We start from the raw sequence: 13,384 nt of genomic DNA, 5'->3' as shown, positions 1-13,384 counted from the left end.
GAGCAGTGGCCTTGCCTGGAGGAGGGACCCCTACTCCTGTGAGCATGGTAGGAGAGCTCAGGGCAGTTCCAAGAAACAATGTGGGGGAGTCTGGGCTCAGAGGGTGTGGCTGCACGATCCGTGAGACCAGCCTGCAGAGGGCAAGGACCTGACCAGGGCCTGGGGAGAGGCGGCTCCTGCTACACAGGCCAGGCCATGGCTTTGGCTCAGGGAAGCATCCATACAAAGAGAAGTTCTCAAAGAATTAATGCCAACTCATTACATAAAAATGTTTTATTACACAAGCCACATGTAGGTCCCAGGCCCCGGGGCTAACCCTACAGCCCCAACCAGTCCCTGGCTCCAAGCCTGGTCCTTGCCCCTGACCCCCGCCTGGAGAGCCAGGGTCTCCTATGGAGTGTGTGAGTGTCCACGAGTGTGCTGGCACGGGGGCCTCCTGGGCTGCAGCATTCAGGCACAGTGGCAGCAGAGGTAAATACAGGCACGGGGGGCGGGGTCCCCACCTGCCCAGGCTCAGGAGCCACAAGGGTCTGCACAGTCCTTTCTGCTGTGGAACACGTGGTAGACGCTGACAGGAGGGAACATGGAGATGGCTCCCAGCAGAGAGCCCACCTGGATGGCCACACCGGCTGCCAGCAATGCCGGTCGGCCCCCGCCATGCAACAGGGAGCTGGCGGCCACCTTCACGTAAGAGAACACGCCCAGACACAGCACCCATGACAGCACCTGAGGGACACAGCAGCAGCTGAGTGTGAGACGCACCTGCTCCAGGGAAATACCCCCGCCCCGTGTCATGCCCCCCCGCCCCGTGCTCACCACGAGGACCACTCCTGCCAAGGTGCCCACAAGGGGGGGGCAGGGGCTCAGGATTGCCAGTGCCATCAGGTAGGCCCCAAAGAGCACGCCCAGCAGACAGAGGCCGCCCAGCCCTGCCAAGGACCTGCAGTGGGTGAGCAAAGTCAGGGCTGACTGTGCCAGGACCTGGCTCCCAGCCCTGAGTTCCACCCACCCAGGGGCTGGGGGGTGTTTGTGTACCTGCACAGCACACCCATGGCCAGGAAGCAGGCGAGGGGATTGGCAGCACTGCCCAGTACCACAGCTAGGTGGTAGGCCAGACGCCCGTAGGGTAAGCTGGAAAAGCTCTGCACAGCAGGCAGCACGCCGTTGGTCAGTGCGTTGGTGGTGGCCAGCAGGCCCAGCAGGCAGGCGCTGCGGGCCGAGAAAAGCCCATAGGCCTTAGGGTCTGGACCAGGGGGGGTGCCTGCTGCCTGGCTTGGTGGCTCCTGCAATGGCAAGGCCTCTTCCTCTGCTCCTGGGGTTTCCACCTGGAGGCCTGATCCTAAGCCCTCTGTGGGTACAGACGGTGGTGACGGCAATAGCAGCAAGAGACCCTGGAAGGCAGCAGCTGAAGTGACCAGAAGGGTGGTCAGGGCCCAGAAGAAGGTGCTGGCCGGAAAACGTTCAGGAAAGTTGAGCGGGGGACCGGGGGTGCCGTTGGTGGGGGCTGGTGGGCACTCGAGGCGGCCCACACCCTGCACTAGGGCCAGCACACAGGGCAGCAGGGCACTCAGGCCCTGACCCAGGAAGAATGACCGTAAGAAGTGAGGTGGCAGGTGGCTCAGGAAGGGCAGGAAAGTGACATTAGAGGCACAGCATGCCAGCGCCAGCACGAAGGTCAGTGCTAGGAAGGCCACGGAATGCAGCTGTCCTGCCACTGGGGCCACATGGTGCCACAGAGAGGCCAGCAGGGCTGCACCCACCATGCTCAGCACCTGCACCACACGGATGGGGACCCGCTCGCCCTTTCCTGGGACCAGCCGCCTCCAGAGGGTCACCACCAGCAGACCCAGGTTCCCCAGAGCCACCAGCACAGAGAGGTAGGAGGGGAGGTTCCAACCTGCAGGGAAGGGAGGAGGCCATGTCAGGGGCACGATGCCCAAGGGAAGCCAAAGCCCACCTCCCTGGGCCCCCCTGCACCGCCTCCCACTCACCCTCGGGAAGGTCTCTGACCACCACAGGTAGCTCCACCCAGATCCCATTGACCGCAGCCCAGGAGCCCATGCCGAAGAGAGCCACTAGCAGGTGGGTCAGCAGCGGACGGCCGGGCGTGGGTGCTGCCATTCAGCCCGAGGCGAGGCCCCTCCAGGTCAGGGCAAAGGTCACAGCCAGTTCTTTTCCCACGGAGGTCCAGAGACGCTTGACTCTTCTGGGAACTTAAGACCCCTTTCAGCTTCAAAGAAACAGACCAGCATGGCGGACACAGAGCCGGAGTCAGAACAGGGTGAGACCACCACCAACAGGCGAGCGGGAGGAGCCCCGGGCAGGAGTGGGGATGGGGGCATCGGCCAGAACGTGCCCAGCAGCGCCGCCCGCCGGGGTCCGGACAGCCCGCAGCCAGGAAAGCGGGGGGCCGGCCCGAGGTGCCGCAGCCCCGGGGGAGCAGGCGGGAAGAGCGGGCGGAGCCTCCTGCTCAGGGCGAGGGGGGCCGGAGTCACCGCCACCACCGCCCCCGCCGGACCCCCGGCCCGGGCGCCTACCCGCAGGAGCCACGCGCGCCCCACGGCCTCTGCCCGCCCGGGACCGCGGGGGGCGAGTCAGACGCGAGGGGAGCGGCCGGGGCGGCTCTGCTCGGAGGGGCGCCGCCCTCCCGCCGGCACGAGGGGGTGACCCGGGAGCAGTCCGGCCCCCGCGCTTCCCCGTCCCGCGCCCCGGGCGCCCCCGCTCCAACGCCGCCGTCCGGCCCGCGAACGCCACCTCCGTGCAGCCGGGACCGGAAACTCCCCCAGCGGCTCCGGGCCCGCCCCCAGCGCGGCCCGCGGCCGGAAGTCCCGCCCCGGAAGCGGGTCGTAGGCTGGCGCTGAGCGGAGCCGCGGGGTGTCCGTCTGTCAGCCCGCCCCTTCCGCTCCCCGGGACCGCCCCGAGCGCGGTCGGTGGCCATGGCTGCCGCGGCGTCGCGTCGGGTCCGGCGCAGAGCCCGGGCGGCGCCGCGGGCCCGCTCGGCCGACGACTGGTGGTGGGACCGGCTGGCGCCGAGCGGCTCGGGGTACCACCTGCTGCAGGCCGACAGCGTGCTGCTGGTGCTGTCCGAGCCCGGGCCCGCCCGACCCCGCGCGCAGCGGCGCGCTGCCCGCCGCGCTCCCCGGCAGCCGCCCCCGGGCCCCCGCGCCGCCGCCAAGCCCAAGCCCAAGGCCAGGCTGAGGCCCGAGCCCGCGCCCGCGCCCGAGGACGGGCCAGACGCGGGCTGGGGAGACCGCATTCCCTTGGAAATCCTGGTGCAGATTTTCCGGTTGCTGGTGGCGGCGGAGGGGCCCATGCCCTTCCTCGGCAGGTAACGCTGCTGCGGGCCCGCCGCCGAGCTCAGGGGCTTGGGCCAGACGAGGTCCGAGCGGTGGCCCGGGCGGGGGCGGAGGGCGAAAGCATCGGAGCGCACACCCCGCCGTCCGAGAGCTCAGTCCCTTAGGCGCCCAGTTGGAGCCTCAGGGGCCTGGCTTTGAGCCGGGTATCCACTGCTGCGAGAGGGGGGCATCGCCTACTGAGGGGCCGGTGCCCTCAGCAGCGCTGTTCTCCCAGGGCTGCGCGCGTGTGCCGCCGCTGGCAGGAGGCCGCCTCCCAACCCGCGCTCTGGCACACCGTGACCCTGTCGCCCCCGCTGGCCAGCCGGCCTGCCAACGGCAGGGTCAAGGCGGAGAAGAAGCTCCTTGCTTCCCTGGAGTGGCTTATGCCCAGTCGGTGAGGGGTTCCCTCTTTTCCTTCTCCCCTGGCTCCAGGCCCCTTTCGTCTCCCTGCACCAAGGTTTTGGGTGGGAAGTACTCGTGTGGGAACATGAGTGCAGCTCTGCCTCTGCTGTCGGCCCAGGTTTTCACAGCTCCAGAGGCTGACCCTCATCCACTGGAAGTCTCAGGTACACCCCGTGTTGAAGGTGAGAGCTTCAGGCTGCCCTGCACACCAGCTGTGACCCTCTGGGACTGTTCAGTACTCTAGGAAGTGGGTCAGGCACTTTGGGGGCCCAACGCTGCTCCATGAGGATCCCTGCTTGGTTCTCCTTTCCTGCTGTTTCCTCCAGCAGGGAGGTGTCAGAGGCAGGGACACCCAGGTAGGCCTGACACGGGCAGAAAGGAGGTCACAGCTAAGGTGGTAAAGTGGGGTTGCCACCAGCCACCTGTCTGCTTCCCTTGTTGATCTTAGCCTGCCCTTTCCCAACCCCAGCTGGCCGTCTGTCTCCCCGCAGCTGGTAGGTGAGTCCTGCCCTCGACTCACCTTCCTCAAACTCTCCGGCTGCCACGGTGTGACTGCTGATGCTCTGGTCATGCTAGCCAAAGCCTGCTGCCAGCTCCACAGCCTGGACCTACAGCACTCCATGGTGAGCCCTGTGTCCCAAGGGGCCCTGAAAAAGCCCAGGCCGGGGTGACAGGTTCTCTTGTACTGGGGCCCCAGGTGGAGTCCACAGCTGTGGTGAGCTTCTTGGAGGAGGCAGGGCCCCGAATGCGCAAGCTGTGGCTGACCTACAGCTCCCAGACGACAGCCATCCTGGGCGCGCTGCTGGTAGGTTGGCATTGGTGGGAGCAAAGCCAGATGCTGAGCTGGGGACTGCCAGACCACTGACCCCGTGACGCCCCCCTACCTCTGCAGGGCAGCTGCTGCCCCCAGCTCCAGGTCCTGGAGGTGAGCACCGACCTCAACCGCAATACCATTCCCCTCCAGCTGCCTGTCGAGGCTCTGCAGAAAGGCTGTCCCCAGCTCCAGGTACCTAGTTCCCCACCCCTCCCACCTGTGACACCCTCCCCCATCTACAGCCTAGACCTTGTTCCCAGGTGCTGCGGCTGCTGAACCTGATGTGGCTGCCCAAGCCTCCTGGACGAGGGACAGCTCCCGGGCCAGGCTTCCCCAGCCTGGAGGAGCTCTGCCTGGCGAGCTCCAGCTGCAACTTTGTGAGCAACGAGGTCGTGGGCCGCCTGCTCCACGGCTCTCCCAACCTGCGCTTGCTGGATCTTCGTGGCTGTGCGCGCATCACGCCAGCTGGCCTTCAAGATCTGCCGTGCCGGGGTCAGTGGTCCTGGGTGGTGACCGGCTCGGGGAGGTGTGGGGGCCCTTGCCACCCAGCAGCTTACGCTCACTCCTCACTCCTCTCACCGCAGAGCTGGAGCAGCTTCATCTGGGCTTGTATGGCACCTCAGACCGGCTGACTCTAGCCAAGGAGGGCAGTCCCCTGTTGACCCGGAAGTGGTGCCACACCCTGCGAGAACTGGACTTGAGTGGCCAGGGGTTCAGTGAGAAGGACCTGGAGCAGGCTCTGGCTGCCTTCTTAAGCACCCCTGGGGGCTCGCATCCAGCCCTGTGCTCCCTTAATCTCAGGGGCACCAGGGTCACACCAAGCACAGTCAGGTCAGCATCCCCTCCCCCAGTCCCTGGAGCCAGTGTGGCTGTCACTGCGTCTGCCTGGGGCCTGAAGTGGTGTCCTGCCTGGCCTGAGACCTCCAGGGGTCAGAGGGGCATGCAAGCTGTCCAGGCCCCTCCGTGGGGTGGGCTTGGCCTCGGTGGCTGTGGGGGGCAGAGCCAGGTGTGGGCACCAGCAGGCAGAGTTCCCTAGCTTGGCCCAAGCCCTTCTGAGGCAAGTCTTCTGGGCAATAGCCCAACTTCCTGTGGCCTGCTCTGCCCACAGCTCTGTGATCAGCAGCTGCCCAGGCCTGCTCTACCTCAACCTGGAGTCCTGCCGCTGCCTTCCCCGGGGCCTGAAGCGGGCCTACCGGGGCCTGGAGGAAGTGCAGTGGTGTCTGGAGCAGCTGCTCACCAGCCCCTCATCCAGCTAGGCAGCCGCAGACCTGGGACACCTCAGCCAGCCTGTCCCCCACCCACCTTTGCCCAGTTTCAGATATTGGAGCATTTTGTTAAAATAAAACTTTTTTAGGAGCTCTGTGTGTGTGGTCCTCAGCCTAAGGTTGGGCAACGGGTTATACCCGATGGTGCCACTGGGGCTACAGCCAGCCCCGGAGCCTGTGCGTTGTGGGGTCAAGGTGGCCCAAGGGTTCTTGAGCCTGCAGGTGGCTGTGCCTTTGCCTGCCAACTGCGGGATCCGGTGGCCAGGGGTTCAGTGACAAGGACCTGGAGCAGGCCCTGGCTGCCTTCTTAAGCACCCTTGGGAACACTGGTGAGCTGTCGGTGGTTGTATGTGGGTGTAGAGGTGGGGCCCTGCCCAGCCGTGGGGTTCATTGAGGGGTCTCTGCCTGCAGATTTCTCTGCACCTCAGGCCTGGGGTGTCCACCCATCCACCCTTCAGGTGAGGACTGTGAACAGGCCATACAGGGGCCTCCAGTGCGTGGACTGGCGAAGAAGCTCATTCCCACTGTGGGACCTCAGTCCAGCACTCCCTAAGTGGTGGTCAACAGAGTGGCCCCTTCTAGAACCCGCCCAGAACTTCTAGAACGCGTGCGCGGTCCACCCTGGGCCGCTGATTGGCCTTGCTGCCCTGCCCTGTCTGTGAGCTCCTGCTCCTTCTTGGGCCTGCAGCCCTGGAGAATTTGCTCAGCCAGGTAGGAGCGCCGCTGTGGGCAGTGGGCGGCTGCGGCGGGCGAGCGCAGGCTGACCGCCTCTGCTTGACCCAGATGCCTAAGGGGCAGGTCCATAAGGGCCGGACCCGCGGCCTGCTCGCGACCTCCTTCGGCTGGCGCTTCCGGCTCTGGTCCCTGGGACTCTTCTGCCCGGAGCGCCACCTCGCCAGGCGCCTTAAGAACAACAGCTTCTTCCCGTTCGAGCAGCAGCAGCCCAACGGTGCGCGCAGGGCGGGGCGCGTCTGGGGAGGAGGGAGCCGGGCGGAGGCCGGAATGGAGCGGAGCCGGGTGGGCAGGGCCAGGGGCCCTGGGCGGGGCCGGCCCGTGCTCCCCGGGTCCGAATCGCAGCCGGCTAGACGCAGCTGCCGCCCCGAGCCCTGCGCGGACCCAGCCGCTCCGGGCCAAGCCCTGGCGCCGCCACCCCGGCTGCGGGGGGCCCGGGCGTCCTCACACGCCGCGCCGCCCCTAGTCTTCGTGCTCGAGTACTACCTGGACACGCTGTGGAAGGGGATGCTGCTCTTCGTCGTCTGCGTGGTCCTGGTCAGCGTCAGCTCCCTGAGAAAGGTGTGCGCTCCCGGGCCCCACCCCACTGCCCTCCGCCCCCGCGGGCCGCCCCGCACCCGCTCAGACACTCCCCGGGCGCCCGCCCACAGGTGCAGAAACAGGAGACCTGGGTCTTCCCCGCGTACGGCGTGGCCGTGGGCCTGTGGATGGTGGTCTCCTCGCTGCCGCGGCGCCGCCTGGTGCTGAACCACCCGCGCGGCGTGTACCACTTCTCCATCCAGGGCCGCGCTGTGTGCCAGGGCCCCTTGCACCTGGTCTACGTGCGCCTGGCGTTCAGCTCCGACGGTGATGCCCGGGACGGACCGGGATGGGGAGGCCACCTGGGAGCGCCGAGGGGCGTGCAGGCCGGCTGAGCCCACTCTTCCCGCAGCCTACGGAAGGTGCTTCTTCCAGCTGGTCCTCGGCGGCCACAGGTTGGAGCCGCTGGTGCTGGTGCAGCTGTCGGAGCACTACGAGGTGGGGCCCGCCCCGACACGCGGCCCTGGGCCGGGGGGCCACGGAGAGGGCGCCGGGGCTGCGGACAGGACTGGGAATGCTGCCTGGAAAGGGAAGGGGTCGCCCTCGTGGCGACTGGGGTCTGTCCTGTTCCGGCCCGAGTTGAGCGCCACCTGCCCCCACAGCAAATGGAATACTTGGGCCGTTACATGGCCCGGAAGCTCAACATCAACTACTTCGACTACATGGCCACTTCCTACCGGCACGTGGTTCGCCACTGGCCACCCTCTAGCGCCCGCACCGTGTCGCACAAGAGCCTCGTGGGCAAGCACAGCTCCTCTCAGTCCAACCTGGAGGTGTGACTCCGAGGGCCACCTTCACCCCAGGACTGCGTTCTCCCCAACCTCCCAGCGCCCCACTCTGGGGCAGATCAAATACGAGTCCCACTCACTGGCCTTCCTTTCATTAAAGCTGTCTCAGCTTCCACACGGGTCATTTTCTGGGGGCAGGGGAGGTGCTCCGGTGCCTATGGCTTCCACCACGGTGCACTCCTAGGACCTTAGGGAGCCTGTGCCTTCCAGGCGACTGAAGCAAACCCCAGAGCTTGGGTTTGAACACAAGAACAGCTGGGAGCGGGGGATGGAACACAGCCAGGCTGCTGGGTTGGGCCCACCACTTGAGAGGCTGGGAACTCCTGCCCCTCTTAGCCAGCAGCACTTAACTTGTCCTCTCTGAACTCAGAGGTGCTGACCAATGCGTGGAATCCAGGAGTCAGAATCTGATTGGTCCATGCTGAGCCCGGTGCCCTCTGCTAGTCCAACCAGCAATGGGGTGGGGTACAGCTAGACAAGCCCTGTGCCTGGGGGCGCATGCTTGGCTCATAACCACAAAGCTGTTGCCACTTGCCTCCGAGGGGGTGAGTGTGAGAGTCCCGGGCCAGTGTCCAGGGCCTCCTAGGAGGGAGAATGTGCAGCACCCCTGGCACCCATTCTTTGTGCCCGCTGGAGCCTTCACCCAGCGGCCCTGACACCCACTCCCTGTTCCCGCTGGAACCCCTGCCCTGCGTCTCTGGCACCTGCTTCCCGTCTGCCCCCCGCCCCTGACAACCGCTTCCCATTCCCGCTGGAACCCCTGCCCCATGCCTCTGACACTTGCTCTCCGTCCCCCGTGGAACCAGGCCCATGCTCCCTTGTCCAGTGGATCCCCCAACTCTCACTGCAGCACCTGAGGCCTCCTGGGTGCTGGCGGCTGTTGTGGAAGCTGAGAAGGCTGTAGGCCATAGGGTCCCAGGGGAAGCAGCACCTGGCTTTCCAGGTCTTCAGGCAATGTCAGCTGAGCGTCCCTGCATCCAGGAGCAGCTACATAATTTGCAGGGCTCCATGCCAAATCGAAGTTTGGAGCCCATAGTTAGAAAGTTATTGAGTGGGGTGCAATGGTGTATGCCTGTAGTCCCAGCTGCTCAGGAAGCTGAGGTGGGAGAGCTTCAACCCAGGAGTTCAAGGCTAGCCTGGACAACATAGTGAGACCCCAGTCTCTAAAAAAATAAACAATAAAAATAAATTTATTAAGAATTTTGCCGGGCGCGGTGGCTCAAGCCTGTAATCCCAGCACTTTGGGAGGCCGAGGCGGGTGGATCACAAGGTCAAGAGATCGAGACCATCCTGGTCAACATGGTGAAACCCCGTCTCTACTAAAAAATACAAAAAAAATTAGCTGGGTATGGTGGTGCGTGCCTGTAATCCCAGCTACTCAGGAGGTTGAGGCAGGAGAATTGCCTGAACCCAGGAGGCAGAGGTTGCGGTGAGCCGAGATCGTGCCATTGCACTCCAGCCTGGGTAACAAGAGCGAAACTCCGTCTCAAAAAAAAAAAAAAAAAAAAAAAAGAATTTCAAGATAGGCTGGGCATGGTGGCTCACACATGTAATTCCAGCACTTTGGGAGGCCGAAGTGGGCGGATCACTTGAGGTCAGGAGTTTGAGACCAGCCTGGCCAACATGGTGAAACAGTCTCTACTAAAATACAAAAAAACTAACTGGGTATGGTGGTGTGTGCCTGTAATCTCAGCTTTTCAGGAGCCTGAGGCAGGAGAAGCACTTGAACCTAGGAAGCAGAGGTTACAGTGAACCAAGATAACACCACTGCACTCCCGTCTAGGTAACAGAGTGAGACTCCAACTCAAAAAAAAAATTTCAAGATGGCAATAGCATATAATTTAAACCAAGTATGGGCCAGGTGTTGTGGCTCATGCCTGTAATCCCAGCTCTTTGGGAGGCCGAGGAGGGTGGATCACAAGGTCAGAAGATCAAGACCATCGTGGCTGATATGGTGAAACAGTCTCTACTAAAACACGAAAAACTAACTGGGCATGGTGGTGTGTGCCTGTAATCTCAGCTATTCGGAGGCTGAGGCTTGAAATCACTTGAACCCTGGAGGCAGAGGTTGCAGTGAGCTGAGACTGCACCACTGCACTCCAGCCTGGGCAACACAGAGCAAGACTCCATCTCAAGAAAACAAACAAACAAAAATAGCTGGGTGTGGTGGCAGGGGCCTATAATCCCAGCTACTCGGGAGGCTGAGGCAGGAGAATCACTTGAATCCAGGAGGCAGAAGTTGCAGTGAACCAAAATAGTGCCACTACACTCCAGTCTAGGTGACAGAGTGAGGCTCCCACTCAAAAATAATAATAATAAATAAATTCCTTCCTTCCTTCCTTCCATCCCTCCCCCTCCCAAAAATAAATAAATAAACAAATAAATAAAATTCAAGATGGCAATAGCATAGAATTTAAACCAAGTATGGGCTGGGTGCAGTGGCTCCTGCCTGTAATTCCAGCACTTTGGGAGGCAGAGGCAGGTGGATCACTTGAGATTAGGAGTTTGAGACAGCCTGGCCAGCATGGCGAAAACCCAGCTCTACTGAAAATTAACAGGTGTGGTGATGTGTGCTGTAGTCCCAGCTACTCAGGAGGCAGGAGAATCACTTGAGCCTGGGAGGCAGAGGTTGCAGTGAGCTGAGATAGCACCATTGCACTCCAGCCTGGGCGACAGGGCGAGACCCTGTTTCAAAGGAAAGCAAAACAACAAAAACCCAAGTATGGGGCCATTCTGAGCCTGGGGCCCTCTGTGACTGCCCAGGTTGCAGGCCCAAGAAGCCAGTTCTGCCTGGAACCATGGCTTCTCTGCTTGACCCCCAATCCTAAGGGCACTCAAACTCAGTGGGCAACAGGCACCCTGGCCCATTTCTGGGCAGGATCTGGGGGCTACTGAAATGCCTTTAGATTGTCCCTGGGAGCAACTGTTAAGAGCCCAAGGGCAGAGACCCCACCCCCACCCCGCAATACCTGGAAGATGGGGCTCAGGATGTCCTAGAGTGGCAGTACCCAGCTTAGGTTCGGGTTGAGGGCTCAGTTTCGCTCAGGCAGGGCAAGTCCCTCCTCCCCTGGAGCTGGTGATCTAAGGGGAACCCAGAACAAAGATGGTTGGAGGGCCAGGGTCCCTCCGACTGGGGAGCTCTGGGGGAAGGGCGTCCTGGGCAGCACAAGGGCGTGATGCAGGACTGTGTGAGCTGGGTGTGCTCAAGAGGCTCCAAGGGGGTTGGGATGGTCAGAGAAGAGAGGATGAGGGAGGAGGAGGCCTGAGATGAGGTGGGAAGGGCGGGCGGTGTCCTTGGAGGCCACGGCTCCGAGCTTTAGCCCTGTGTGCCACTGGAATCTGTTGGAGAGCTGTAAGCAGAGATGCACTCCCAGGGAGGGAGTGGTGGGGAAGGACCAGGAGGCTGCAGGAGTTGTGCAGGGAGGAAAAGGAGCTGGAAGGGCAGAGGGGAACAGACAGGAGCACAGATCACAGGCAGTTCGGAGCTACCGCGTCGCTGATGGGATTTGCTGCTGGGTGGGAAGTGAGCTGGGAAGAAAGCTGACTTGGGGAGTTCAGGGTTTCTGGCCTGGGCACTAAGGCTGGGGGCCATGGGGAGGAGGGGTTGGCAGCCGGGAGCTCTGAGTTAGACAAGGCCTGAGGAGCTTATGGGACCTTGCAGGGGAGATTTTAAAAAGGCAAAAAGGCAGGAAGGCTCTGAGGAGAAAGGAAAGGGGGAAGCACAGACCTGAAACCATCATGCCCTGGGAGGTCCCTAAAGCCAAAGCCCTAGGTGAGAGGTCCCTGGCAACACAGCGGATGGAGGAGGCCAAGGACGGAGCGGTGGACAGAGGGAAGAGGCCCAAACGGAGGAAGAGGGAGCCGTGTTAAGTAAAATGGGCACTCACAGAGGAACACCCCTGCAGGGACAGCCTCAGGGAAGGGGCCTCCTGCAGTGAGGACTGGGGGGCGGGGAGAACCAGAGGGAAGAGGGAAGAGGAAAGTCGAGATTACACAGGAAATTTCACTGTCACGGGCAGAGAAACCAGGGGGCACCTTGCAGGAGGGAGGTCTTGCTTGTTGGTGTGTAGGTGAACATAGCCCTATTGATATTTATTTTATGATTTATTTATTTATTTTTTTGAGACCAAGTCTTGCTCTGTTGCCCAGGCTGCTGTGCAGTGGCTCCATCTCGGCTCACTGGAACCTCTGACTCCCGGGCTCAAGTGATTCTCCTGCCTCAGCCTCCTGAGTAGCTGAGATTACAGACTTGAGCCACCAGACCTGGTTAATTTTTGTACATTTAGTAGAGACCGGATTTCACCATGTTGGCCAGGCTGGTCTTGAACTCCCGACCTCAGGTGATCCGCCCGCCTTGGCCTCCAAAGTGCTTGGATTACAGGTGAAAGCCACTACGCCAGGCCTACTCTGCTTTTTTTAAACAAACAAACAACAACAAGATAGAATTATGGAGCTCTATGGATGTGCAGTTGCCCTACTAGTCCTGGATGGCTTCCATTGAACTCTGTTTATGTCAAAGAGACAAATGTCTAGTTTAAGCTACTATTGTTTGGACTTTTTTCTTTTTGAGATGAAGTCTTGCTCTGTTGCCCAGGCTGCCATGCAGTGGTGCATTCTTGGCTCACCGCAACCTCCGCCTCCTGGGTTCAAGCAATTCTCCTGCCTCAGTCTCCTGAGTAACTGGGATTACAGGGAGCACCACCACAACCAGCTAATTTTGTATTTTTTTTTTTTTTTTTTTTTTTTTGAGACGGAGTTTCGCTCTTGTTACCCAGGCTGGAGTGCAATGGCGCGATCTCGGCTCACCGCAACCTCCGCCTCCTGGGTTCAGGCAATTCTCCTGCCTCAGCCTCCTGAGTAGCTGGGATTACAGGCACGCGCCACCACGCCCAGCTAATGTTTTGTATTTTTAGTAGAGATGGGGTTTCACCATGTTGACCAGGATGGTCTCGATCTCTTGACCTCGTGATCCACCCGCCTCGGCCTCCCAAAGTGCTGGGATTACAGGCTTGAGCCACCGTGCCCGGCCTAATTTTGTATTTTTAATAGAGACGGGGTTTCTCCATGTTGGTCAGGCTGGTCTTGAATTCCCGACCTCAGGTAATCTGCCCACCTCGTGCTCCCAAAGTTCGAGACCAGCCTGGTCAACATGGTGAAACCCCGTCTCTACTAAAAATACAAAAAAGTTAGCTGGGCATGGTGGTGTGTGCTTGTGATCCCAGCTACTCAGGAGGCTGAGGCAGGAGAATCGCTTGAACATAGAGGTTGTGGTGAGCCGAGATCGCGCCACTGCACTCCAGCCTGGGTGACTCTGCCTCAAAAAAAAAAAAAAAAAAAAAAGGTCTACCCTGTCACTTGAACTAATTCAATCTGCATGCAATGGCCGTATTTCCAAATGTTGTTATACCCTGAGATACTGTGGATTAGGACTTCAACACATCTTTTCTTGGTTTTGTTTTTTGGTTTTTT

General features: G+C 61.3%; 3 protein-coding genes across 6 annotated transcripts; 2 read left to right on the top strand and 1 right to left on the bottom strand.

Moving 5' to 3' along the window:
* Positions 1-258: 258 nt before the first annotated feature.
* SLC52A2 (solute carrier family 52 member 2) lies at positions 259-2,624 on the bottom strand. 2 transcript variants are annotated; one of them, XM_039464527.2, is made up of 5 exons: positions 2,538-2,624; positions 1,992-2,230; positions 1,036-1,897; positions 817-940; positions 259-726 (listed from the first exon to the last, which is right to left on the bottom strand). In XM_039464527.2, the coding sequence occupies exons 2-5, from the start codon at positions 2,119-2,121 to the stop codon at positions 514-516; spliced, it is 1,329 nt and encodes a 442-aa protein (XP_039320461.1). In that variant the 5' UTR covers positions 2,122-2,230; positions 2,538-2,624; the 3' UTR covers positions 259-513. The 2 variants fall into 2 exon arrangements, with proteins under 2 accessions (XP_039320461.1, XP_003942096.1); XM_003942047.4 differs by lacking the exon at positions 2,538-2,624 and having other exon boundaries at positions 1,992-2,235.
* On the top strand, positions 2,289-5,907 carry FBXL6 (F-box and leucine rich repeat protein 6). 3 transcript variants are annotated; one of them, XM_039464526.2, is made up of 9 exons: positions 2,897-3,328; positions 3,571-3,729; positions 3,856-3,901; positions 4,229-4,360; positions 4,435-4,542; positions 4,630-4,743; positions 4,812-5,043; positions 5,136-5,382; positions 5,660-5,907. In XM_039464526.2, the coding sequence occupies exons 1-9, from the start codon at positions 2,937-2,939 to the stop codon at positions 5,805-5,807; spliced, it is 1,578 nt and encodes a 525-aa protein (XP_039320460.1). In that variant the 5' UTR covers positions 2,897-2,936; the 3' UTR covers positions 5,808-5,907. The 3 variants fall into 3 exon arrangements, with proteins under 3 accessions (XP_074243388.1, XP_039320460.1, XP_039320459.1); XM_039464525.2 differs by having other exon boundaries at positions 3,856-3,919; XM_074387287.1 differs by lacking the exon at positions 3,856-3,901 and having other exon boundaries at positions 2,289-3,328.
* A 51-nt stretch (positions 5,908-5,958) lies between these two features.
* TMEM249 (transmembrane protein 249) lies at positions 5,959-8,028 on the top strand. Its single transcript, XM_039464528.2, has 4 exons — positions 5,959-7,109; positions 7,199-7,394; positions 7,480-7,565; positions 7,730-8,028. Exons 1-4 carry the CDS (start codon positions 6,600-6,602, stop codon positions 7,904-7,906), a joined length of 969 nt encoding a protein of 322 aa, XP_039320462.1. The 5' UTR covers positions 5,959-6,599; the 3' UTR covers positions 7,907-8,028.
* Positions 8,029-13,384: the final 5,356 nt, after the last annotated feature.

The sequence above is a fragment of the Saimiri boliviensis genome, chromosome 15 (assembly GCF_048565385.1).
Source record: "Saimiri boliviensis isolate mSaiBol1 chromosome 15, mSaiBol1.pri, whole genome shotgun sequence".
Taxonomy (NCBI): Eukaryota; Metazoa; Chordata; class Mammalia; order Primates; family Cebidae; genus Saimiri; species Saimiri boliviensis.
Note: the sequence above shows the minus strand (reverse complement) of the source record. Positions and strands in the feature narration are given on the sequence as shown.